Raw genomic sequence first — 26,126 nt, forward strand, 5'->3', positions numbered from 1 at the left:
TTCCTTTTGATTTGTATGCATTAAATAGTTTGATTTCCTAGTGTTTGGGCATCTTGAATTTGGCTGAAATTTGAGATCTCCTAGATTTAGTTTTCTTTGGGCTCTAGCGGCGTCTAGAGATTTGGGAGAGATCGATCCTCCTCTCGAATTGAGGATCAATTGTATCTTTGCTGTTTTTTTCTTCTACTAGTAAAATACAAGCTGTTCTTCTAATTTTCTCTCAGCTTTTCCCTGTTTTTCCCACTGTTTTGATGTTTTTCCTGCTGTGAACAGCAGTTTGCATCGAGATTTGCTGTAGAAGTGATTTGGAAATACTTGAAAACAAGTATTTCCTATCATTCTCCTTTCATTTTCATTTAAGGAAATTGAGTTGTTGAATTAATTAATTACTTGTGATATGCGAAACCTCAATTTTTCTTTGCATGAAAGCATCTCACCCATCATTATTTATGACTTGTTCTACATTAAATTGGTTTCAAAGTCGTAGGTTATATTCTTTTGTTACTCAGAAGGGGCTAATTATCTAAGTAACTTGGCAGGTTGGAAAAAGGATGAAATTTTATTAACTTTGCAAAATGAGCTAATTGGATTGTTGAACAAACAAAATCAATTGAGTGATGACTTTAACATGGTTAAAGCATGAATGGACAAATTAAAAACTAGTTGTGTTTATTCACGTCAAACTAAAATAGATCTAATTATATTGATGAGCACGCTTGAATGTTAATTTTGATAGGAGACATGAGAATTATCTTGATAGACAATTTAGGGTGTCTAATAAGGTGATTTATGAAAATTATGAATATTGAAATTTTGACATAGATGATTACATAACCAGAAAAATTAAAATTGATCCTAATGTTTTTATTGTTGATCATTTGATATTGACAGTCTCTTTAAATGAATGTTTTTATTGATTGATCATTTGATATTGATAGTTTCTTTAAATGATAAATTATATTTGATGAATTATAAGTGCACTTTGTAAAGATCAAATTAACTGGTCAAGTTAAAATTTGTTGGATGAGTATGGAGAGGCTGAGACGTTGAGCAGGGAATCTATAATAGCTTGGATGAAATAAAAGAACTTATAAAATAGAAATATTTTCCTTAGTTATATTATGATGGATTACTTAATAAATTTAATTTGCTAAAGCAAGGGAATAATGTTAGACCGGTTCTCACTGAACCAATGGGGGCCGGCTATGGTTTACAGGAGGTGGACGAAACCATCCTTTTAGGTTTGCCGCCCAAGCCTTGTGGACCCCACTAGGCAAACCAATTATGAAAGGAGAGGAGGGTGGCCATGATTGGGAGGGAAAGTTTAATTAGGAGTTTGAAATTAGGGCATTAAGGTATTAAATAGGTGGAGTTGTTTAGGGTTAGGGTATGCTTTATTTTGTGGCTATTTTTGGAGTTCTTGTTCTTGGTGTCTTGGGCCCTAGATTTGATGTAGGCAAGGGAGGTCAAAACAAGTTGGGATTTAGTTTTTGTAAGCTTCTTCTTAAGCCAGCTCATTAATGATGAGCTACTATCTAATCAGCTCATTAATGTAATTAATTAGATTCATTTCCCATTCTATGTGCCTTTTTGGTTTGCTCCCTGGATGCTTTTCCTTGACTACCTCTTCCCCTTCTTGTGTTTCCTTGGTTTCTTCCTTGTGAATAAAGACTGTGTGCTGGTTGCCTTTTCAGTTTTACCCCTGGCTGCTTTCCCGTGAATTCCGCTTCCCGGTTCCTTTGTTGCTTGCTCTGTTTGCTCCCTAGCTGCCTTCCCGTGGCTTCTCCTTTCAGGTTTCTGTGTTGGTTCTTCGGGTCCCTCTCTGGCTGTGTTCCCGCGGCTTCCCCTAACCGTTTCCTGTGCTGATTTTTGAGAATTTTTTTGTGTTGCCTACTCCTTTCCCGTGGCTGTTTTTACCCAGAATTTTTGTAGCTTTTTGAGAGCTGTTTTGAAATAAATGCAAGGCTCTTTGGGTGCTGTTTTTATTGGTTTTATGTGGCTGTTTAGCTCCCCTTTCTTTACCTATATATAGGTGTTTGTGGCTGTTTTAGAGTTTTTAGAGAGATGATATGAAGCAATTTTTCGGAGCCTAAACCTGCGGGTTTCGTTGTGGAAAAGCTTGAGAGCTTGTTCCACCTCTTCCTCTTCTCCTCTCTATAGCTTACGAGCTATGTTTCGTCTCGGTTTCTAATCTCTTTTTTCTCTCCACAAGTGACCACCCCACCTGTATCCTTCTTCTCGACGAATGGCAAAGCAACTTTAGGTGTCTTTATTTTGTCCTTTGTAAGTCTTTTATCTTATAAAAAGTTGTAGTTTGTCGTATTTTTCATATTTTGGTGTATTTTCTTTTATCCTAGGAAGAGTCTTATTTGCTCACAAAAATTTGGGGCTTTTCCCAAATTTTTGCTTGCATCAATTTGGTATCAAAGCCTATGTTTGTGTCTTCCTAGGTCTATATTTTTGTGTCTTTTTTTAAGAGTTAAAGAAAGGAAAATCACAAAAAGATTGATTCAGTCGTGGAAGAATGCAATCCAGAAGATCTTGAAGATCTTGTTCCAATGGACAGGTGGATTTCGACGGAATGAAGTTCAATAGATCCCCTATATAATGAACTATACAAGCTTCAGTTGAAGATGCATTTGTGTACGGAGCAGTACATGAAAAAGAAACAACTTCTACAAGAACAATTCAAGCGAGAGCAGGACGAGGTATTGAAAGGGTTTGCGACAAAAATTCATGAGCTTGAGGCGCCTTCTTTGCCTCCTCGGAAGAAATCTAATGCAATCTCATTGGGAGATGAGTTCTTTCAACCGGAGGAGAATTGATGTGGGCAAGGGGGGTCAAAACAAGTTGGGATTTAGTTTTTATAAGCTTCTACTTAAGTCAGCTCATTAATGATGAGCTACTATCTAATCAGCTCATTAATGTTTAATTAGATTCATTTCCCCTTCTTTGTGCCTTTTCGGTTTGCTCCCTAGATGCTTTCCCTTGACTACCTCTTCCCTTTCTTGTGTTTCCTTGGTTTCTTCCTTGTGAATAAAGGCTGTGTGCCGGTTGCCTTTTCAGTTTTCCCCCCTGGCTGCTTTCCCGTGAATTCCCCTTCCTGGTTTCTGTGTTGCCTGCTCGGTTTGCTCCCTGACTGCCTTCCCGTGGCTTCTCCTTCCAGATTTCTGTGTTGGCTCTTCAGGTCCCTCCCTGGCTGTGTTCCCTTGGCTTCTCCTAATCGTTTCTTGTGCTGATTTTTGGGAATTGTTTTGTGTTGCCTACTCCTTTCCCGTGGCTATTTTTACCCATAATTTTTATAGCTTTTTGAGAGCTGTTTTGAAATAAATGCAAGGCTTTTTGGGTGCTGTTTTTATTGGTTTTATATGGCTGTTTGGCTCCCCTTTCTTTACCTATATAGGAGGTGTTTGTGGCTGTTTTAGAGTTTTTAGAGAGATGATATGATGTAATTTTTGGGAGCATAAACCTGCGGGTTTCGTTGTGAAAAAGCTCGAGAGCTTGTTCCACCTCTTCCTCTTCTCCTCTCTATAGCTTGCGAGCTATGTTTTGTCTCGGCTTCTAATCTCTTTCTTCTCTCCGCAAGTGATCACCCCACCTGTATCCTTCTTCTCGACGAATGGAAAAGCAACTTTAGGTGTCTTTATTTTGTCATTTGTAAGCGTTAAAGTTTGTAAGTCTTTTATCTTATAAAAAGTTGTAGTTTGTCATATTTTCTTTTATCCTAGGAAGAGTCTCATTTGCTCCCAAAAATTTGGGGCTTTTCCCAAATTTTTGCTTGCATCAAGTGTCTAGGGATTGGGAGAGAACGATCCCCCTCTTGAATTGAGGATCAATTGTATCTTGCTTTATTTCTTCCGTTAGTTTGATTTTATTCAATAAAAATCACAGTTTTGTTGTTCTTTCCATTGGATTTGTGGAGCAATTTGCTGTTTTTGTCTTTATTGTTAGGATTTAGTTGAAATCTTCAAAGTGTTTCTTATCAAATAAATATTTTATTGAATATATGAATAAATTAGAAATATTGCTGTTGCATTCTGAGAAAATAGATGATTTGAAAATCACAATCTTTAGGTTCAAATCTAATTTAGACCTGATACAACGAGGGATTGAAATCTCACCACATTCCATCAATTGAGCCTGCTTTTCAACTTGCATTAGGTTTTGAACAACTGTTTCAATTTTTTGCTTCTAAGTGAGTTATTACATTTCTAGGGATTATATCATTTTGTCAGAGCAGTCAAATTAAATCTATTACGCCTAATATATCTGAGGATGGTAACTAAATTCAATAAAGAGATTAGTGGGAAATCAGCTGTATTTATATGTACATCGAAGATTTCTGCAAAGATATATTTTAAGTGTCATTAAACTAGGCATTATGCTAATGAATGTCCAATAGGAACTTGCATATGAGTGTGGGGAAGGAAGAAACTGTGATTAATAATTCTAATGATATTTCAGGAATTCAATAAGGAATTTAGTGATTTTGAGGTTGCTTTAATTGACGATAACATATGTAGATATAATTGATATTTTTGTGCATCAAAGATGTTTAATTCTGATTCAATTGGCTAATTATACCTATAGAATATGGTGTGATGTGCTGCCTGAGGACATTGCTCATATTATTTTTGGGTAGAACTTACTTTATAACTATGATGCACCGACACTTCTCCTCAAAGAGGCGTGCAGTGTCCGACACGACACTCGTCCGACACGTGTTGGACACGCCGAAAACGTGTCCGATTAAAAAAATATTAAAAACAAATTGGACACGCGTGTCCGACACGCGTATCTTAAATATTTTATATTTTTTTAAAATATAATTTCTTATATTTGGTGAGATTTAAACTAAATTTCTTATTTCATATCCACAACACCAAATCAGTGTCTGCATTTAATACCCATTCATCGAATATTCTCATTTTCATTTCTCTTTGGCAGTGAAGGTATTTTCATTTCCTCTCTTTTTGCACAATTACAAATCTTTCTCTTGTTGAACCAGAGTTGAAAGTAGTGATATTTAATAATGATGATATTGAATGTCAAAAATAAACCTCTAAAGCTAATCCTAGTAGTTGAAGCTTGAATGCTTGATATTGTAGTAAGTGATTTTTTGCTTATATTTTTGTGGTTGTACTAAATATTTTATATTGTAAGCTAGACAAGTTATCATGTCATTTATTTATTATTGTTTATCATTTTTAATATGATATTACATTATATATATATACACTATATAAAAAATATATTGTCGTGTCCGTGCCGTACCCGTGTCCTATAATTTCAAAAAAAGTCGTGTCCCGTGTCCGTGTCGTGTCGTGTCCGTGTCGCCGTGTCCGTGTCCGTGCATCATAGCTTTATAACTTAAATGTTGCTTATTTTTGGCGGTCCAATACCCATGCTTTCAATATTAATTGGAGAAGGATATTTAAAAATCTACGAAGTTTAAGGGTAAATTAAATTTGAATCCTCATAAGCATTTAATGTTCCCAATGAAGTGAACAACTCTTTAAATATTCTTATTAAACATGCATTTAAGAAAGATTGTAGGCAAGAGGTTTTAATCTTTGCCTTAGTAAATATGGAAATTAATAATGTGGCACCTAAGTGTATGACGGTTCTTCATGATGTTAATCAAACATAAATGATTTTAAAGATACAAATTGATGAATTGCTTAAGAAGGGATTTATGAAAAGCATAGTAAATGTGCTATTTCTGCTTTGCTTATATCGAAATAGGATGGTAATTGGAGAATTTGTATAAATAGTAAATCTACCAATAAAATTATGATTAAATATATATTTTCTATATATGGTTTGGATGATATGTTGGATATAATGAATAGTGTTATGAGATTTTCTAAAATTTGTTTGAGTGTATATCATCAAGTTAGAATAAGGGAAGATGATGAATGTAAGATTTCTTTTAATACTAAAGATGAATAATATGAATGATATGCCTTTTATATTAACTAGTGCATTTAGTACTTAATGAATAATGTATTGTGACCTTTACAACAACAATAACAAAATCAAGCCTTTATCCCACTATGTGGGGTCGGCTGCATGAATCTTTTTTCTTCATTGTGTTTTGTTAAGAGTCAAGTTCTTATTTAAATTTAATAAAAAAATATCATTTCTAATATTTTATAACCAAGTCTTTCATAATTTTTTTTTGTTTATTTAGATGATGTTTTAATTTTTTGCATGAAACAAGATGATGGTTTGATGCATTTTAGTAAAATATTTGATGCTTAACAATCTAAAAAGTTATATTTGAATTGATATAAAATTGCTTTGTGACTCCTTTTGTGATCTTCTTTAGATTTGGCATATTAGAAGATTGATTAGTTGTTTACTTTGATGAGAGTAAATTGATGAATGGTCGTGTTAGGAAATACTTGGAATTCCCAAGTAAAACCTAACTATCTTGATGAAATTAGCAAGAACGATCCATAAATCCAAAGGAAAAAAAAAAACAGTAATTTTATTGCGACAATCAAACTAACGGAAGAAAAATAACAAGATACAATTGAGTCTCCATTCGAGAGGAGGATCTATCTCTCCCAATCTCTAGATGCCGTTAGAGCCCAAAAACCTAAACCTAAGAGATCTCAAATTTCAACCAAATTCAAGATGCCATAACCCTAGGAAAACAAACTATTTAATGCATGCAATAAAAAAGGAAATCTCTAAATAGTCCTTACATTCAAATTTTCCTCCTAACTCCCTCAAAAATCATTTCTAAACAGCTCCATTGGACTCGGACGGTTCGATCGGCGCGTACAGTATAGGCGAAACTTTTGCCTGAGCCAGTCCCGTGTGGACTGACTGGACCGGTCCAATGGACCGGCCTAACAGGTTGATCAAAATCTACTAATATACATGATTTGACAATTTTTTATAGATGATTCATTAAAGTGTTTAGTATTGTTGTAGCTCCTACTACAAATTATCTTAAAAGTTGGAATTTATTGAACTAAATTTGTCACTTATGGTATTGATTTTAATAAGGTGCTTGAGTGTTTTTGTGATGCATCATGAGTAGGTATTGGAGGAGTCTGAAGTAGGTATTGGAGGAGTATTGAGCCTAGAAGGGCATCTCATGGTGAGAAATTAAATAAAGTTAAGGGACTGTTTGGTTGGATTAAAAAAGAATACAAAGTTAAGTAACTGAGTTTATTTTTGAGGTAAACCAAACTTGCCCAGTTTTGATCGAGAATGGTTTACACCGCAAACAAGCTAGCTTGATCGTAGTCGACCATTATTCCCGCCACCCGCTGGCCACCACCACCACCGTCGTCCGTTGCTACCCAGCGCCGGTCATCGACCCCACCGCCGCTAGCCGTCGTCACCAATTGACACCTGCTGCTGCCGGCCACCACCACTGCCGTAGACCACCACCACCAACCATCATCACTGCCGGCCGCTGCAGCCTCCATCAGTTCTCGGTTGCCGTCGTCGCCGCCGCTGCCACCGCCGCCACCTACGCCACCACCTACTGGTCGCCACCATCTTTAGATTTTACACTATATTCATTTTACTTCAAACCAAAAACATTCATCTGAATTTACTTTACATATCCAAACAACTTCAAATTATTACTTTTACTCTACATTCCTTTTTTAGCCAACTAAACATCCCCTATGTAAAATATTTAAACTATGATAGAGAATTCGTTGTTGTTGTTCAACTTATTTGATACTGGAGACATTATGTGTCACCAAAAGAATTTGTCGTATATTATGATTTTCAAATTTTAAAATATTTTATTTCTCAAAGAATTTAGGGTGTAGGCATGCCATGTAGGGTAGGTTTCTACAAGAATATTCTCTTTCCCTTAAACATTGTTATGGATCATATAATAGATCTGCTGATGCTTTGAATTTTTGTCTTTATACATATAATGTAGGTTTAGGTTATTGTGTTTGATCATGTTGGAAGGGAATATCTTACATCTAAGCATTTCAATCAAATTTATGAAGACTTAAATAATGACTCATCTTTGCTTAACAAAGATTATTTATATAAGGTTACTCATCTTTGTATCCTAATTCATCATTGAGATTTTTTTGATTTTAAATTGACTTGTTTATTAAAAAATTTATGGTCAAATTGAAGCGGTTAATATAAGCGAATGAGGATGTTATATTATCTGATAAAATCATGCATCTCCGTAAAATTTGCTATTAATTATGACTGAGTAAATTGGTTTATTGCATGAGTTCATTTGAGTATCAACCTAAAAGATTATGGATTTTGTTGACCTACTTGAAGAATTTAAGCATGGTGCTCCAATCAGTCGTACAGTATATAATCATGATCTATATGAGGATATTCTAAAAAAAATGGCTATTAATTATGATAATTACAAGCTTCCTCCTAATTTGAAGGTGCAATATGTTTTAATCATTTTATAACTTTTGCAGCTATTATTCAAATTATTTCGTGCTGTTGAGGTTGCTTCAAGGGGCTATTCATTTATAATTAACTTCTCAAAGACTCTAGCCTTGTATGAAGTATGGTTAGACCTTACTCTCTCTTTTTATTTCTTTTTATTCAATAACTTCATGAAATTGTAACATGATTTCTTTTTTTGTTGTATATTAGTTTGATTTCCCATGAATGTCCATTTCTATCTTTTTGCAGAATTTCCTACCATTTTGCTTCCGAGAAGTATGGGTGATAACTGCTTGTTTAGCCATCATCAATTCAACTGCTTCTCATTTTGATGGCTCACATGCAACAGCAGATGGGAAGGAGTTTTTTCGTCTTCAGGGTGACCTTTACTCGCTCAGCCGGGTGAAGGTAATTTGTCTATTTATTATTTTTGAATATAGCTTTAATACTTGTTTGAAGAGCACATCTGCTAGACTTGACTGCACATGGCATAATTATTTTGAAGACATTTTACTGGAGCATATTGCTTATTTGCAAATGGGCGGTAAGAGATGAAGTAATGCAGAATTTATCCTTTGAAAGATGGTAATTCGTACTATTGTGGGAATTGCTCTACCATAAACTCTTGACTTGCTATTTTGTTATCTTTGAGGTTTGTCATGGTGCAGTATTGTGCTGAAAAAATTCTATGTAAGATTTTGAACTTGTGATGTAGGACATCTTAGAGTCTAGCACTAGTTATTTGGGACATCTTAGAGTCTAGTATTTTTTAAAACAAATTTATGATAAGATGAATAAATTCATGTACAGATATGCCAAATAGAAGTTTACAAACCCTTAATTTGGACAACTATGCATTATTTTATTGGAAAAATGAAAATACAAGATAAAAACTGATGCATGTGATAATGTAATATTCATCATCAGAAATAGTGCATGAAAATTTAGAAGCATGAAAACCATATATGCAGTTGTCAAAATTTAGATTGTATCATATTTGATAAAACTCAATCACATATAAAGACCAGGACTAGAAATATTGTAAAATCAAGCCTCATTCCTTACAAGAGACAATTTTTCCTGAATTTCTTCGATCTCCATTTACACTAGGAGAAAACTAGAAGGAATTTCATCCAAATTAGAAATGTATTGAATTCAAGCAGAATCAGAATAAAGTCTTTTAGACATGTCTTAAAATCTCTTATTTATAATCACAAAGCCTCCATAAATTTAGAGTTAAAAAATATCAAAAGATAAGTTGACAACTTTTTTGAGAATCCCAAATATCTCGAAAGTATTACGTGCAAAAATCTCAAAATAGCTGCACCATGTAACAATCACATCTCAAAATAGATGCAACAATCACTAAGGTCAAAGGGGATAGTGCTGAATAAATAACTAAAGGAACTAAACAAAGCTGAGACCCAATCATGGTAAAAATAACCCAAGGAAATCATAATGGGGAATTGAAGGTTGTAAACCACAGAAATTGAAAGCTAGCCAGCAGCCACTCGAATAGAAATCTTGTTGCAATCAGCCATCATCAGATCAACTCTTATTGGTTAACATCACAGGCTTGTTTTTTCCAAAATAAATGATTAAAATTTGAAACATGAAATTTTTACAAAAGTAAAAGATACATCTTACATTTTTTGACAACTATAAACTTCAATGTTTGAGAACCCCAAAAATCTCAAAAGTCAAGCGTGCAATGATTACTAATGTCACAGTGGATAATGCGAACAAAGAATCAAAGCCGCTGAACAAAATTTATACCTAGGAATGACCAAATCTCTCAAGAAAGAAGATCGAAGGTTTGAAACCACAGAAATATAAATCTAGCCAAATAAATATAAATCTTGTTGCAATTAGCCACCACCAGATTAATTATTATCGGGTAACATCCTAGGCATATATTTTTTCAAATAAAAAAAAAAAGAAATTCCTACATAAACAAAAAATTACCAAAATCATCAAAATAAGAATGTCTATAAAGGATTCATGTCAATATTATTCGACAAGTTTTACGCAGGCTGTCGACTACCTAACGCAACCCTCAACTTTTCTTATCGAGGACTTGGAACCTGGCAACGACAGTGTTAAAATTCTATAAGATGGTGGTGAGGCCTGCTATGCTTTATGGTGCCGAATGTTGGCCATTAAAAGAGAAACATAATACTAAGTTAAGTGTGGTAGAGATGAGGATGCTTAGGTGGATGAGTTGCTTTACTCTTAGAGATAGGATACGAAATGAGCATATACGTGAAAATGTTGGAGTAGCTCCAGTAGAAGATAAGATTAAAGAGAGTCACCTTAGATGGTTTGGTCACATTAAACAGCAGCCTTCCGATGACCCGGTTAGGAAAGTAGAGGTATTAGATTTGACTTATGTTAAGAAAGGTAGAGGCAGACCTAAAAAGGCTTGTTTAGAAAATATTAGAAATGATCTTCCTTTATTAGATTTAAATGAGAATTTGACTTTTAATAGGACACAATGGAGACAAAGGATTCATTTAGCCGACCCCACGTAGTGAGATTAAGGCTTGATGTTGTTGTTGTTGTATCAAAATAAGAATGTCTATTAGGTTGCTTGCCTCAACACACACATCACGCATATATGATGATTGTAAATTTTAAGGTTTGCATCAGTTATGTTTGAATTTTAAAAATTTAGTTGTGATGAATTATTAGATTGATATTTGTCAATTAGTTTTAGGCAAAATGTTGTTTTTGTATAGAGTAATTCGTGAGTTATCACATATAGGCATATCATATTTATTCACAAGATATCTTTGATATCCACCATCAATAATGGACATAATTTCATCAATTAATATAACTTTTGGCTCAGGATTTAAATGATTTTTTGGAAAGGTATTTGTATGTAAATTCCAAAGACGGAGATGGAAAGGAAGAATAATCCTTGATTTTGGTTGATTGTGCATGAGATAAAGTCATATCAAATACATTTAATTTCTCGCCTGAGGACTAATTAAACATATAGTGATAACAAATAATTTACAAGCAAACAGTGTTTGGTTAAAAAGTCTTTGAACTAACCATCTTGCTTAAAAAATTTTAAAATAATATTACCGTTAATTCCTATAATCATTAAATGATAAACATTGCTCTTTAAGTTTATGTTTCATATTAGTCCATGAAGATTTTAGTTTGGTTGCAATATTTTGCCAGAAGAATTTAGCAAATCAAACCTAGGGAAGCAGAAAATGTAAGTTATTGTAGAAATCTTCTTAAATATCGATTTGGTTTGAAAATTGCCTCAGATTATTTCTTCCATTGAATGTTGGAATAAGATAATTAAGTTGAATTGTTTGGAATTGTAAACTAATTTGATTTAAAATTTATCTTTTGTTGTTGTTTTTTTTTGTTGGTTCAGCAATTAAATCCCATATCTAGAACACATTGTGATGTAACCTGATGCAATACTACAATCGCAGTGCTGTACCGACTTTATTGCAATCTTTTTCTAGTGGTTTCCTTGCAATTTGAGTTATACTGCTACTAGTTACGCTTTTTGCTATTTTCACATACTACGGCCTCTAAGTGTACCTTTTGTTGCTATTTTGTTTTGGTTGTTTGATACAAAACTTGAGGCATGATATCTGATGCAAACAAAAATTTTGAAAAAGTACCAAATTTTTGCAAGAAAAACTAAACTCTTCCTAGGATAAGAAAATATAAAAAATACTCAAAAAGATACTTTTATAATATAAAAACGACACTTACAACTCTTGACACTTACAAACAAAACTCCTAAAGGAGCTCTTCTTTGCTTGATTGAGAAGAAGGATACAAGTGGAGTCGATCTTGTGGAGAAAAGAATGAGATTAGAAGCCGAGACGAAGGAGGAGAAGCTCGCAAGCTTTTCTAGAGGGAGAGGAAGGGATGGAACAAGCTCGCAAGCTTTTCCAACAAATAAACCCGCAGGTTTAGGCTCCAAAAATCACATTATAACTCTCTTCTAAAAACTCTAAAACAGCCACAAATATCTCCTATATATAGGTAAAGAAATAGGAGCCAAACAGCCACCATGCGACTAATTAATCCCATTAAATCATGGAAATGAAAGGCCAAAAGATACCACAACAGCAGCTGAAAAACCACCCAAAAATCAGGCCAAATACATCCACAAACAGCCCCGCAAAATCTGCACAGAAAATAGCAAGGAAAGCCACGGGAAGCACAACCATTTAAGGGGAAGAGGAACGCCAAAAGGCACCACAAACAGCCCACAAAAATTGCACAAAAAACAGGGCAAAACAGCACCCAAAATCTGCACAGGAAACAGCCAGAAAAAGCCACGGGAAACCCAGCCAGCAAGCCACGGGAAAGCAGCCAGAAGGGACCCGAGGAGCCAACACAGGAAACAGGGCAGAGAATTCACGGGAAACAGCCAGGGAGAAATCCCAAGAGCCCGCCATCTTTTATTCTCAAAGAAGAAACCAAAGAGACACAAGAAGGGGAAGAGACAAGATCCACTAAATGAGCTTATAATAATACATTTTCATATTAATGAGCTATCATTAGCTCAAGCATTTATGAGCTTGAACCAAGTAGATCCCAAAATTTCAGCTCAAAACCAAAGCAGCCAAGGCCCAAACCGTGAGACAACAAGCAGCTCAAAGAACAAAATATTCAACTTGTTTTGACCCCCCCTTTGCCTACATCAATATCTTAAAGTCCGGTTTTTCTACTGCAAATCCATGATGAGATTTACCAATTTACACAATCATTCAAATTCATAATTCACATATCCCTAGTTTGGATAGCGATTCATTCCTTTGGATAAAAATTAAAATACGAAAAATTTGATACAAATAATAATTCAATGGCCGTCTATTATAAATAACATGTAGAAATTTTGAAGCATAAAAGCCATACAATTCAATTAATAAACTCTTTATAGATAAAAAAAAACCAAATTGTGTCAAATTTGACAAGACTCGTTCACTTGTACAAACAAATAATGAGAAGTTAAAGAATAGAAAAAGAAATTCTAAGGGGTTACTAAATAGCAAAACCAAGTAGCTTGCTTGTACAAGAAGATAAATTTATTTGAAAATATTTAATCTCCACTTGTACTATAAGATAACTAAAAGGACTTTTATCTGACAGGAAAGTTATTGAATCAAATCAAATCAGAGTAGAATAGTTTTGCACTCGTCTCAGACCCCCTATATTGATAATCACACAGTTTGAGTTTACAGTTAAAACATAGAATGTAAGCTGACTATTTCACTTGAGATGATAAAACTGGAGGAATTCGTTTAACAGCTAAAAGCAAACCTTATACTGAGCCAATAAAACCCAATTGATACCAAAACATTCGTAGTGTGTGACAATCTCATCTTGTAGTAGAGTCAATGACAGCTACGTTCCCAGGGATGATGCAATAGAGAATTGAAGGTGCCAAACAAAATCGAGACTATGCAGTCTTAAAAACTGCATACAAGGAAATCATAACAGAGAAATAACGGTTGGAAACTGCAAAAATAGTTATTCAGCTACAATCATACGCCAAAGATCAACTCTTATCATGAGCGTGCTTTTATTAAATTCAAAATAAAAAAATCGAAAACTGAATTTCCTGCTAAAATAAAATTTCTAAAACTAATGGATTGAAATCTTCTCTTTGTTTGCAGAAAGGCACACATCTTACATTTATGATGATGGTTAACTTTTTTAGGTTTGATCAACTAATCAACCATGCCTTATTTTTAGTTTATTATTTTAAATTTTATTTAAATACCATAACAAATTGAATCTTTTCAAGCATTGCGGATTTTTAACAGAAGTATCGTATTCTTTTGAAGTTCCTATGGAACAAGTGAAATATGCATCGTCATTTTAATCTGGGTTTTGCGGTTTTATAAGATGAGTTTTTTTAGCAACAGTGTCTACGTAAATCTTTAGAGATTTTTTTTTTAAAGCAGCGTAAGATATTAGCGTCTTTAGGAAATTGCGGAGTGTTGGCTTTATATTTTGCGGTGCAGCAGATTTTACTTTTTCTTTTATGTCATTTCTTTTAGTATAACATTATAAATTGAGTGGCATCAGAAAGATTTTCACGGATGAATAGCCAGGATTAATAATTTATATTTTTGAACACATGGAATTGTGCTTGTTATGGTTCTTTTTGGTTGATGTTCTTCATTGCCTGCATTTAAGGAGTTTAGTCTTTAATATTTTTAACCCACTATGAATCACAACTTAAGGATATCTTCCGTTGTGCTCATCTTATGCCAGCCCTTTTGATGTTTTGGCAGTTTATGAGGCTTGCATATTTGATTGGTTATGGAGTGGAAATGGAAAGGAGTCCAGTAAACAGGTACTAATTCAAACCCTATGTACATCTTCACCTGTAATGGTCAAGTCAACATAGTTGGAAATGCCTACCTAAAACCACATTATTTTTGACTAATCCTATCATATTGTATTCTATTTGCTGTACCAACAGTGCATCTTTAAGCATGCTACCCTGGCCCAAGCCAGCAGTGTGGCCACTTGTCCCACCTGAGGCCTCAGCTGATGTACTTGAAAAGGAGAAGGCAAGTGTTTCCCTGTAATTTTCATTTCTGGTGGTGTGAGAGAACATTTGCTTTTCCTTTTTTCTTTTTATATTTTAATTAGTCTAATCTCTATTCCATTTTTCCAAATGAGCCGCTTTGTGTACTCCCATACAACAACACAACAACAATATCAAGCATTTATCCCACTATGTGCGGTCGGTTACATGAATCCTTTTTCTCCATTGTGTCTATTAAGAGTCAAATTCTCATTTAAATTTAATAAAAAAGTTATTTCTAATATTTTCTAACCAAGCCTTTTTGGGTCCACCTCTATCTTTCTTAATATAGGTCAAATCTAATATGTCTACTCTCCTAACCAGGTTATTGGAAGTAGTATGTATTATGTGATCAAACCATCTAAGGCGACTCTCTCTAATCTTATCTGTCACTAGAGCTATTCCAACCTTTCCACGAATATACTCGTTTTGCATTTTGTCTCTAAGAGTGAAGACATTTATCCATCTGAGCATCCTCATGTCTGCAAAACTGAATTTAATTTTATGCTTCTCTTTTAGTGGCCAACATTCTGCACCATAAGACATTGCAGGTCTCACTGTCATCTTATATAAATTTTTCTTAAGTTTGAGGGATAATTTTCTATCACATATAGGTCTAGTGCATTTCTCCACTTCAACCATCCAACTTAAATTCTACTAATAATATCCCCTTCTATTTCACGATCACTTTGACCAATACATACAATATATCTAAAACTTGTATTCTTATTAATGACTTGATCACCCAAACGTCTTAGTCCGCCCACTAGATTTATTACTACTAAAATTATACTCCTTGTATTCAGTTTTAGATCAACTCAAACAAAAACCTTTAGACTTCAAGGTTAACCTCTATAGTTCAATTTTACCTTCAACTCCCTCTCTAGTCTTATCAACAAGAAGAATATCATTAGCAAAAAAACATGCACCATGGTACAACCTTTTACAAATGTCTAGTAAGAACTTCCATGACTAGAGCAAAAAGATATGGGCTTAAAGTTGATCCCTTATGTAATCCAACCTAAATAGGAAAATACTTGGTTAAAATAGAAGTTTGAACACTCGTAACAACTCCTGCATACATGTCCTTAATGACTTGAATATAAGGCATTATTAATCCATTTCTTTTCTAAAGCTCTCCATTATTAACCCATCTTACAAATGCCTCCTCATCTCTGCAAACTTTATCATATGCTTTCTCTAAATCAATAAATATCATATGTAGATCCTCCTTATTCTCTCTATACTTCTCCATCAAACCTCTCAATAAATGTATAGCTTCCATAGTAGACCTATTTGGCATGAATCCAAATTGATTTTGAGAAATATTAGTATCACGTCATAACCTCTGCTTAATAACTCTCTTTCATAATTTTAAAGTATGACTTATTAACTTAATTCTTCTATAATTCGTTCATTCTTGTGCGTCACCTTTATTCTTAAAAATAGAAATCAATACACTCCACTCATCTGACATCTTTTTAGTCTTCAAAATAATATTGAAACACATCATGTTGAGCTCAATATGAGCGAATAATGTGTGATAAAGTTGACCCCAAGTAATTGAAATAAGGATGTAGAATATAGCTTGATGTCAGGCCCACAGTGTAAGAGCTTTTTGTCAATATACTTGTTGGGTGTTGTTCTTAAATTCGCTTGATTTCCTACGCTCCCATCTACTTAAGTAAGGTTCCCTGCCCCCTAAGCTTAGGCTAACGCTACTTCTTCATCTAACTGATTATGGTTCCATTTTGTGTCTTTTATTAACTTTGATATCATAGTCAAATGTTTTGTTCACTATTTTTTTTTTCGTTTTTTGGTTGAGCATAACAGATGGTTCATCAATCAAGTTCCAGAGTGAAGCACTTCAACATTGAGAGAAAACCATTACCTCTGGAACCTTCTTTACTGCTAAGGGAGGCTAATAGAAGGAGAGCTTCTCTTTCTGTGGGTAATGCGTCCGAGTTATTTGATGGTCGCTGGGGTGATGGGTATTGAAACCATAAACATTTGTCACATATTGGTTTTTGCTTTTGGCTTGAATTTTGTATCTTTAGTTACTGATATTAACGGAAACCTTAAATTTCTTTGCATTTTTTTGTTACCAGTTCAGGTTTGGATGGACATTTACAATTCTCCCCAGCCGGTAAAGTTCATGCAAACCTTATGTCACGAACCCTATCTGGTCCTGCAAACTCTGAGAACTCATCTTTATCATTTGACCGGCCTATGAGACTTTGGGAAATCCATGTTGCAGCTGAACATGCATTGAAGCGTACAATTTCTGATCCCGATTTATTGAAGTCAATATCATCATTACCTGATTTTGAGGTGTATTTTTTATTTTATGAAAATTCAACACTGTTGTTTGTTATGAAATTTATTCTTACCTGGTAGATTATGGGGAAATTCAAAATATTAATTAGAGGCTAAATAGTTTGTTTATATACTATTTAAGATTTCAGACTTAGATTTATCATCAATGCTACATGGAATAGCCTATGGATTTTTTTTTTCTTCTTTTATGATGGGTTTTTATACAACCAAAGCAGCATAATTAGCACTATAAATTGACTATTGCATATGTGCATTCATAACCATCTATAAATACCCATTCCATCACTTACAATCACGTTTACTCGTATACATATTGATGTGATTAGAGATAACTCATTGTTTGCAGAATGTTGTGTGTGAAGCTTAGTACATTTTTGAGACCAGGCTGCTCCCTGATAATATCAGGTGTGTCTATAGTTCTAGGAATGTAAATTGAATGGTAGGGTATATTTTGAGTTTTGATGATCATGTTTTAGTACGTATTTTCTTTCCTCTGGATAGTTTATAATATAATTTACATTTTTGGTTAACTTTTGATTTTCTCCATATTCTTACCTCCACATCTTGGTTTTTTTTCTCCATATTCAATGAGGATATCATTTCTTTATTCGAAGTTGGGTGATTAAAATAGTGAAGTTTCTATTGGTTTCTTTGTTGTAATCTAGTATCGTGGAGATTCAACGGTTCATAAATTTGACCAGTATACTAGATTTATGTATTGGGAAATAAACGTATGGTAGAAATGTAATGCCAAGATGTATGTGGCATAAAAAAAAGTTAGGATTGAGAAATATTTATATATGACATGGTGATAGTGGTGTCTACAAATGATGTGGAAGGATCAGAAAAAAAATTTTTGGTAGGCCAAGGAATATGGCCACTCAAAATGGAGCTAAGCATTCAACATGAATGAATGGAGTCATGGAGGTTTCACAAAGTCAACGTTAAATAATTGTTACAAGTCTAATGATGATAATGACTGAGTATCGATTTGTTTTCACCTTCATAATGATGCATTCTACTGTGACTTTATTCTTTAACCAAAAAACTTGCATCATTGGCAGAAGAAGTACATGGAGCTAACGAAAGGTGCTGCTGACAATTACCACCAATCATGGTGGAAAAGGCATGGAGTAGTCCTTGATGGAGAGATTGGTGCGCTTTGCTTGAAGCATGGAAATTATGATCTTGCTGCAAAGTCATATGAAAAGGTCTGTGCTCTTTATGCTGGTGAAGGATGGCAAGACTTGTTGGCTGAGGTTCTTCCTAATTTAGCAGAATGCCAGAAAATTCTTAATGATCAGGCAGGCTACCTCTCATCATGTGTTAGGCTATTATCACTGGATAATGGTTTATTTTCAACTAAGGAGAGGCAAGTTTTTCAGTCAGAGGTTGTTCGGCTGGCTCATGGTGAGATGAAGCATCCAGTGCCTCTAGATGTTTCATCGTTAATCACATTTTCTGGAAATCCAGGTCCTCCACTTGAGCTATGTGATGGTGACCCTGGTACATTGGCAGTAACAGTCTGGAGTGGGTTTCCTGATGATATTGCTCTTGAGTCTCTTAGCTTGACATTAATGTCTACATTTAGTACTGATGAAGGGGTGAAGGTATGCTGCGTCTTTATCTTTTGTTAAATATCTTTATCCTTTTCTCCCTTCAATTGTTTCTAAGCACAGTTGCAGTGACGGGGTGTCTTCATTTATTTTGGCATGTGAAAAACAAATAATATGAGATTTTATGTTGCTTGAGATCTAGTTAGAGTTCCAATTCTTTTCATCAGATGTTGCAATTCAACACAATCAGTTTTTCATGGTTTGCTTTGCCAATCTAAAAATTTAACTTTTTTATTGGGTGATTTTACTTTTTGTAGGATATAAAAAGTTCAGATGCACCTGTACTAAAACGTGGCCATAATCTTATTATGCTTGAATTACCACCCCAAAAGCCAGGATCCTATGTATTAGGTGTTCTTACTGGGCAGATTGGCCAATTGAGATTCAGATCACATAGCTTTTCTAAAGGTGGCCCCCCTGATAGTGATGATTTCATGAGCTATGAAAAGCCGACCAGGCCTGTATTGAAGGTAATGCTTCTCAAAATTTAATTGTGTGACACTATGATATAATTCAATTAAATAAACTGTGTTTTTTTTTGTTATTGGCTCACTTCTCTTTGATTTTCCTAGAACTTTAATAATGTCTTGAAGACAGCAAATTGCAAAATTATGCTTGATCTAAAAGTAAAATGATTGTGAAATATTGTATGCATTATCTTAATAGGTGCACAAGCCAAGGCCTTTAGTTGATATTACTGCGGCCGCATCATCTACTTTGTTAATAAATGAAGTTCAATGGGTTGGACTAGTTGTAAGTCCAATGAACTACTCCCTTAAAGGTGCTATCTTACATATAGATACTGGTCCTGGATTGATTATTGAAGAATCTCATATGATTGAGATGGAGCATTACAGAAAAGCTACAGATCATATGGTTAATTGCAGTGGCTTAAATATTGTCAAAGAAGACGCTTGTTTAAGTGAAGTATGTGAGAAGCTGCTGCTTGAAAATGGCCAACTAGCTTTTCCAGACTGGGCTGGTGATTTGGCTACTGTCTTGTGGCTCCCTGTCCGTGCCATTGACAACATGCTAGCTCGGGGAACATCCTCTGGTTAGTAGTTATTTTTTGTGATGGATGCTTCAATTGTTTTTGTTCATGCTAATCAGTCTCACACTATCTTTCGTGTTTGATTCCAGTAAATCCTTCCCGGCACAGTGTTGTAGATGGAATGCGGATGATTGCTTTGAAGTTACAATTCGGAGTTTTTCACAACCAAATATTTGAAAGGCATGTAGTAATTTTCTCCTCTTTTTTTATCATTCTTCACTGGAATTTATAGTCAAACATGTACATATATAAATAAGCATGAGAATGCCCATGCCTAGATCGATATTTCATTGGGAAATTTTATGGCGAGATCCCTCTTCTTTTCAAAATACCTAATATGAATTTCATTTTGGGTCTGACATCCAATTTAGTACTTCTTAATGAGCCCTCGTAGTTTGGTTGATATTGATGCTAATCTCTTGAATTTTCATATTTTTTCTAATCTAAACTTCTTCCTCTTCTGTGAGGCAATATTCAAGTGGAGAAGTCAGTGTAACCACGGGCTGCTTCAACACACACACTCTATATCTTTCTCTCCACTCCCTCCATGTCTGTATATCCCAGCTCCTGATAGTGGCGTGACATTATTGTGGTGATGGCATAGAACCTATCCATAAGCTCAAGTCCTGCTTTTGCTTTTCATTTGTGGTAGGGCATTGCAGAGATTGCAGCACAAAACCTGTCCACTCCACACCAAATCTCGAATTGATTCTCTTCTTCCTTTGTGGCAGTGTGACCTTAGTGGCACATTGTCTGCATAGGGTCTAGGTGTCTAGCCAAGCGAGATGACGAACAGCAAGACAGAGAAAAATAGGTGTGGGGTAGCAATGCAGAAAGGGGCTTAGAATATGATCTTAACAACGAATTATCATACAGGAGAACAAATTGCAATTTATATACATGCTTGAATTTTTTGTTGTAAGATAATTGTGTTATGCCAGTCCAGCTTGGACCGGCTCCACCTGGACCGGCCCAGCCGGTCCAGTTCTACCGAAGGCGGACCTTGAATTTTTGTTGTAAGATAATTGTTCAATCAATGGCATAAATTATTAGGCAAAACACTTAAATTTGTACGTGGAAGTGGCTATTAGGAGTGGATAAAATGAACACAAAAATAGCAAAGATATCAAGCACCAGAAAAAGACAACAAGATGTATGTGGTTGTGGGCTCTGAAATTTGAGCATTAGGGGTCCCAACCTTTCCGCATATATTCGGGGAGAGTTTTAACGGATTATGTTTTAGGAGAAATTTTCGGAAGACAAATTAAATAGAGATAATACACTATCGAGAAATTTCACCCTCTTAGTAAGGACCTTTAAGATCTGAGTTTTGGTTTCCTATAGTTGCAACCCCATATAGTTAATTACCCACCCCGTTAACAAGAGAGATTTTTCGATTAAGGCTAGTCATTAAATATGCACTTAATACTTGGCATATAGTAGTAGTAGTTTTAAAATTAGATTTAATATTTAATATTAAAAATTTAAAATTCACCGCATTGCACATAAAGTGGATGGTGGGGGAAATGATAGTGACCTAATTATTATCCCATGATTCCGTCATCGCAGGTCATTATGGTCTCTAGTCCACTTAGTCAGAGAAGGTAGTCGACCCAACATGATTGAAGGATCCTAGTTGCTTCGTACAATGGCACCTTATATATTTGGGTTGAATGTTTATCTAAGGGTATCAAGTCGACCTTAGCTTGAGTTGTGATCTATCGATTATACCTTATAATTTATTATTCAATGGTAGCTAGTCATTGAGAAATATACGGGCTTTTGACTGTGACCGTAATATAATGAAGTTGTTCGACCAAGCCATCAGGTTAGAGGGCCACATTCATAATCATTTACCATGTGGAGTCGTCTGGACAATCCACAAGTTCTTTGTGGAGCCATTTTTCCATGCCATCGATTAGATGACCATTCATAACCATTTACTGTGTAGAGCCGTCTGGCCAAGCAACGGGTGTTGTTGAGCCATCTAGCCAAGCTACCGGTTAGAGGATAAATGCTATGTCCAAGCTATCGGTTAGAGGATAAATGCTATGTCCTTACTGACAAGATATTATTTAAGAATAATTTCAATGATATTCCCGATTTAAATATTTGCTCTTTGTAGAGAAGATTCAATCCCTTATAGAGATGTGACACTGGTGTACAAATAAAAAGTACACCAAAAAAAGCTCTTCCCCAATTATAAGTGCGCCCAATTTCATCAGAAAAGAGAAACCTCAAATTGCACAAGTCAAACAAATGAAGAATAACATAAGAGATAAAAATAAAGATAAAAAATATTTAACTATTACATGAAATAATATACTTCAAAAGTTCATTGAAATAGTGTACTTCTGACATGCCCGTATAATTGTCGCAAATTATTTGTCAATTTTTTGTTTTCAGAAAGATGATGCTCTAAGATCGTAGTAATTAATTTTGTTTTTATTTCGTTTTGTCTCTTGTTCACCTTCTCTTCTTTTGTATTATTATCTCCGAGCACATTTATTTTTTTATATGCAAGTATTTGACCTTATGACCTGTACTTTATAGATCTAAGGAAATGCTACTCAACCAAGTTGTTGCTTTCATAGTTACCTCCATTTTCTTTCCAGGAAAGCCCACTAGCATTAGAAGACCAATTAATCATTTAATCCTCCCTGCAAACCAATACTCAACCAGATTTGAGTTTTCCATAGCTCACACTCCTTGATCCATTCAACCGGCTCTACCTTAGTACGCCTAAAAATGCCATTGTTTGGTTAATTTAAACGTTGTACTTATTCTATCAAATTGCTGCGTAAAAAAAACCTTAATAAAAACTTTTTTGTAAGCTGGGTGTAGATATCTGATTAAAAAAAAAGAACTTAATTGCAACTTTTCCAGTTATTATTATTATTATTATTATTATTTAATTTTCAGTTTGCAGCAAACCCATGCGAAATCATTCAGAATTCTGGTGCATACATGCTGGTCATATGCATGCACTTATAAAATCCTTGTATGTATTCTTACAGTCTTACGTATCTGGTGCAGGACGATTGCTGTGCATTTTTCTGAGCCATTCCATGTTAGCACACATGTTGTGGACAAATGCAACGATGGTACTTTACTTTTGCAGGTACGCCTTTGCACGTTTTCAAGCAGCTTTATTTAGTTGGTCTGATTTCATTGTGAGTCAGCAAATATACCTTCATGGATAGTGGAGGATATGCATGCCTTTAATGCCTTCCAGATGTAAACCAATGTGTTTTTTTCAAAATATGACACAATTTTCTCTGTGCCCAGTCTAGACCATGCAAATTTATATTAAAAGGGCTGGTACACCCAGTCAGAAGTTACCATCGATGGAGTAATTGGGGGAGGTGATTGATAGGAAATACTTGAGTTCGCAATTAATCCAAGAGGAAATATTTGAGTTCACAAGCAACCCTAGCAATAATTGGTAAAATAGCGGGATTAATGCGAAAATCTTGATGAAATCATTCCAAAACGATAGATTGTAATAATGGAACCCAAGCAAAAGCAAACAAAAAGCAAGATACAATTGATCCTCTATTTGAGAGGAGGATCATTCTCTCCCAATCTCTTGATAATGAATCTAGAGCCCAAGACGCCAAAGAAAACTCCAAGAGAACAACTCAAAGCATGCATAACCCTAAACAACCCATACTATTAATACATTAATTCCTACAAATAGTTTATAATTAATAATAAATTATAAATAAAAAAATTAATTCCTACAACTAAAGGGAAGTTTGTCCGCCTCCTGTAGACTAGAGCTGGCCCTCCTTGGGCCGGCTAGGCCGGTTCAATGAGAACTGGCCTAACAGTGATGAATGGCAATGTAGAGATTATTTTTTAACCTTGAACTTTTGAATTTTATGCTATAATGGAGGCAACTAACAACTAACTTCATGCCTTCCGTCTTTTAATGCAAATTTAGTTTTATCTTGATTAAATAATGACACTGCTTAAAGGGCGACAACTTATATTCAGAAAGTAACCTATGCTTGTATTTGGTGGAAGAATTTAGTTAGCTAAGATCATTTGGTTATTTGTCCCACAACTAGTTGTTGATATGGTATAAGTGATGTTTTTCTTTTGCCTGTTTTGAGCTTGCATTTGACATATTGTTGAAGAAAGATGTGTGGAAAATAAATATTGTATTGCCTTTGAGGCTGTTAGCTTTTACTATTATGTTTTTTATAACATTAAAATGAGTACTAGTTGTTGTTTTATTGTGGGCCTACGTTATTTTCACTATCATTAAAAAAAATGCTTAAAGCTCTTTTCATGATATATGGATAAACTTTTATGCGGTTTTTTATTATTGTTTATTCATAGGATTTTAAATTCCTTGAAGCATTTCAGAAATCCTGTACGGTTATTTATTTCTTATGAACTTTCTCTTCGGGCAAAAATAGTCAAGGCTTGATCAAAACTAGATTGGTTATTTCCTAGTTTTGAATTCCTTGGGTTCCTCAAAAATTACATTCACATTATCATTAAGAATTATAAAGCAGCCCAGTTTTTAATGGTGCATAATCCAACAATGCCCATTATAATGTCATTTGACAGATGTTTGGACTTTATTTCTGGCATGTATAGGTACTTATATATTCCCAAGTGAAGGCTTCTATGAAACTATGTGATGCATGGTTAGACCTTCAACCAGGGTTTGTTCATGTGGGGAAAAGTGATGGAAGACCAACTTCAAGTTTCTTCCCTTTTGTAGTCTCTCCATCCTCTAGAGCGGCTATCTTATTTGTCATATGCGTTGGAAATATTTCTAGAACAGGTATGCTTCTTTTTCCTTCAAAGTAATCCAATTTCTCTTGCCAGAAATCATGTTTTATTTATTTATTATTATTTTTTAAAAACCAAAATTTTTTATTATTTGTCATAAAAAATTACAACATGAACTAGTTGCAGAAAATTGCTAGATGAAAAAAAAAAAATACCATCAACACTAACAAGAAGGCAATGAAGCTAGAGCCATCAACTAAAAGAGAAGAATTAAAAATGCTACATAAAAACATCCAACTTGAAGTCTTGTATATTTAGAATAGTGATGATATACTTTCTTATAATTTATTCCTCTCTTGGTATATGGACATTTAAATTTTTTGTTCATGAGCTCTTGAATGCTAGAAATACTAACATCAGAGTCAGCAAATAGAGAGTCAGGATCATCAATATCCCCAACAATAAGATGATGATCATGACGTAAACCACTGGTTGATTTGGATTAATAGTCTTCAGAATAGGGGTAGTGGAAATCATCACCCTTGGGCCAACTTTCGAAGAATGCGTTGAATCTAATGTAGGATCCAAGATTGTTTCAAAGTTTTGTTTATAAATCATATCAGAAGAAGTTGAAGCTGCCGCCATTGCATGAGAAGGTTTATTTCTATCAAGTATTTGCTCCCCATTATCCTGATCTCTAGGTGGTTTACGCAAAAGTTATGGTTGTACCCTTAAAGCAACGTGAGAACTTTTGTCCAAAAATTTTACACTAACAATAATATGAAGTGATACCTTCAAAACGAACCTTTGCCAATAGCCACAATCAAAGGAATGAATCTAAATTTCATTCTCCAAAAGGATAGTGATGCCCATTTTCACTTGAATGCTGGCCATTAACTGTCTAAAATGCTAGTAGCAGGAGCTTTCACCTCAAGCGTTTTATCATAAATAGTGCTAAGAGAGTAAGGTGGATTGTTTGAAATAATTAATCTGGAGATGAGGAAAAACAACTCAAATAAGAGTTACATGAGGGTCTTTGGAACAATCAAAGGTGACCACTTAAGCATTCACATTGAGAAGCCATCATTTATTATGTTCTCCTGGACAAGAATCTTGAATAATAAGCTTTGAGGGATAATTTGATGAGAACCGAATAATCAATAAGCCCAACTGAATAATCCCACCAATGTTAGAGAGAAGGGGAGAGAGGATATGCCAACTCAGAAATCTTTTCATCTTATACCAGTGACGTGATGGGGGTAGCTTCTGATAAACTAATACGGGAGTATGCTGGAAGTATATGGGAAATCGAGATGAAGAGATAGGTAGAACATCATGAACCTTACCGTCCTTAACCATCTTTGCGAAAAAAAAAGAGGGG

The 26,126-nt window shown here is 34.7% G+C and overlaps 1 protein-coding gene across 1 annotated transcript in view; it reads left to right on the top strand.

The window, feature by feature from the left end:
* The window catches only part of LOC110104838 (trafficking protein particle complex II-specific subunit 130 homolog), a 48,863-nt gene extending 24,025 nt beyond the window's left edge, over positions 1-24,838 (top strand). The window contains exons 11-24 of the mRNA XM_028692745.1: positions 7,055-7,114; positions 7,197-7,510; positions 8,429-8,525; positions 8,656-8,814; positions 14,694-14,755; positions 14,885-14,975; positions 16,826-16,983; positions 17,101-17,323; positions 18,394-18,939; positions 19,203-19,415; positions 19,612-19,999; positions 20,086-20,176; positions 23,033-23,117; positions 24,608-24,838. Of these exons, the coding sequence (XP_028548578.1) occupies positions 7,055-7,114; positions 7,197-7,510; positions 8,429-8,525; positions 8,656-8,814; positions 14,694-14,755; positions 14,885-14,975; positions 16,826-16,983; positions 17,101-17,323; positions 18,394-18,939; positions 19,203-19,415; positions 19,612-19,999; positions 20,086-20,176; positions 23,033-23,117; positions 24,608-24,823 (2,703 nt within the window). The 3' untranslated portion in view covers positions 24,824-24,838. The remainder of the gene's footprint in view (positions 1-7,054; positions 7,115-7,196; positions 7,511-8,428; positions 8,526-8,655; positions 8,815-14,693; positions 14,756-14,884; positions 14,976-16,825; positions 16,984-17,100; positions 17,324-18,393; positions 18,940-19,202; positions 19,416-19,611; positions 20,000-20,085; positions 20,177-23,032; positions 23,118-24,607) is intronic.
* Positions 24,839-26,126: the final 1,288 nt, after the last annotated feature.

Source organism: Dendrobium catenatum, unplaced genomic scaffold, assembly GCF_001605985.2.
Source record: "Dendrobium catenatum unplaced genomic scaffold, ASM160598v2 original_scaffold_268049, whole genome shotgun sequence".
Lineage (NCBI taxonomy): Eukaryota > Viridiplantae > Streptophyta > Magnoliopsida > Asparagales > Orchidaceae > Dendrobium > Dendrobium catenatum.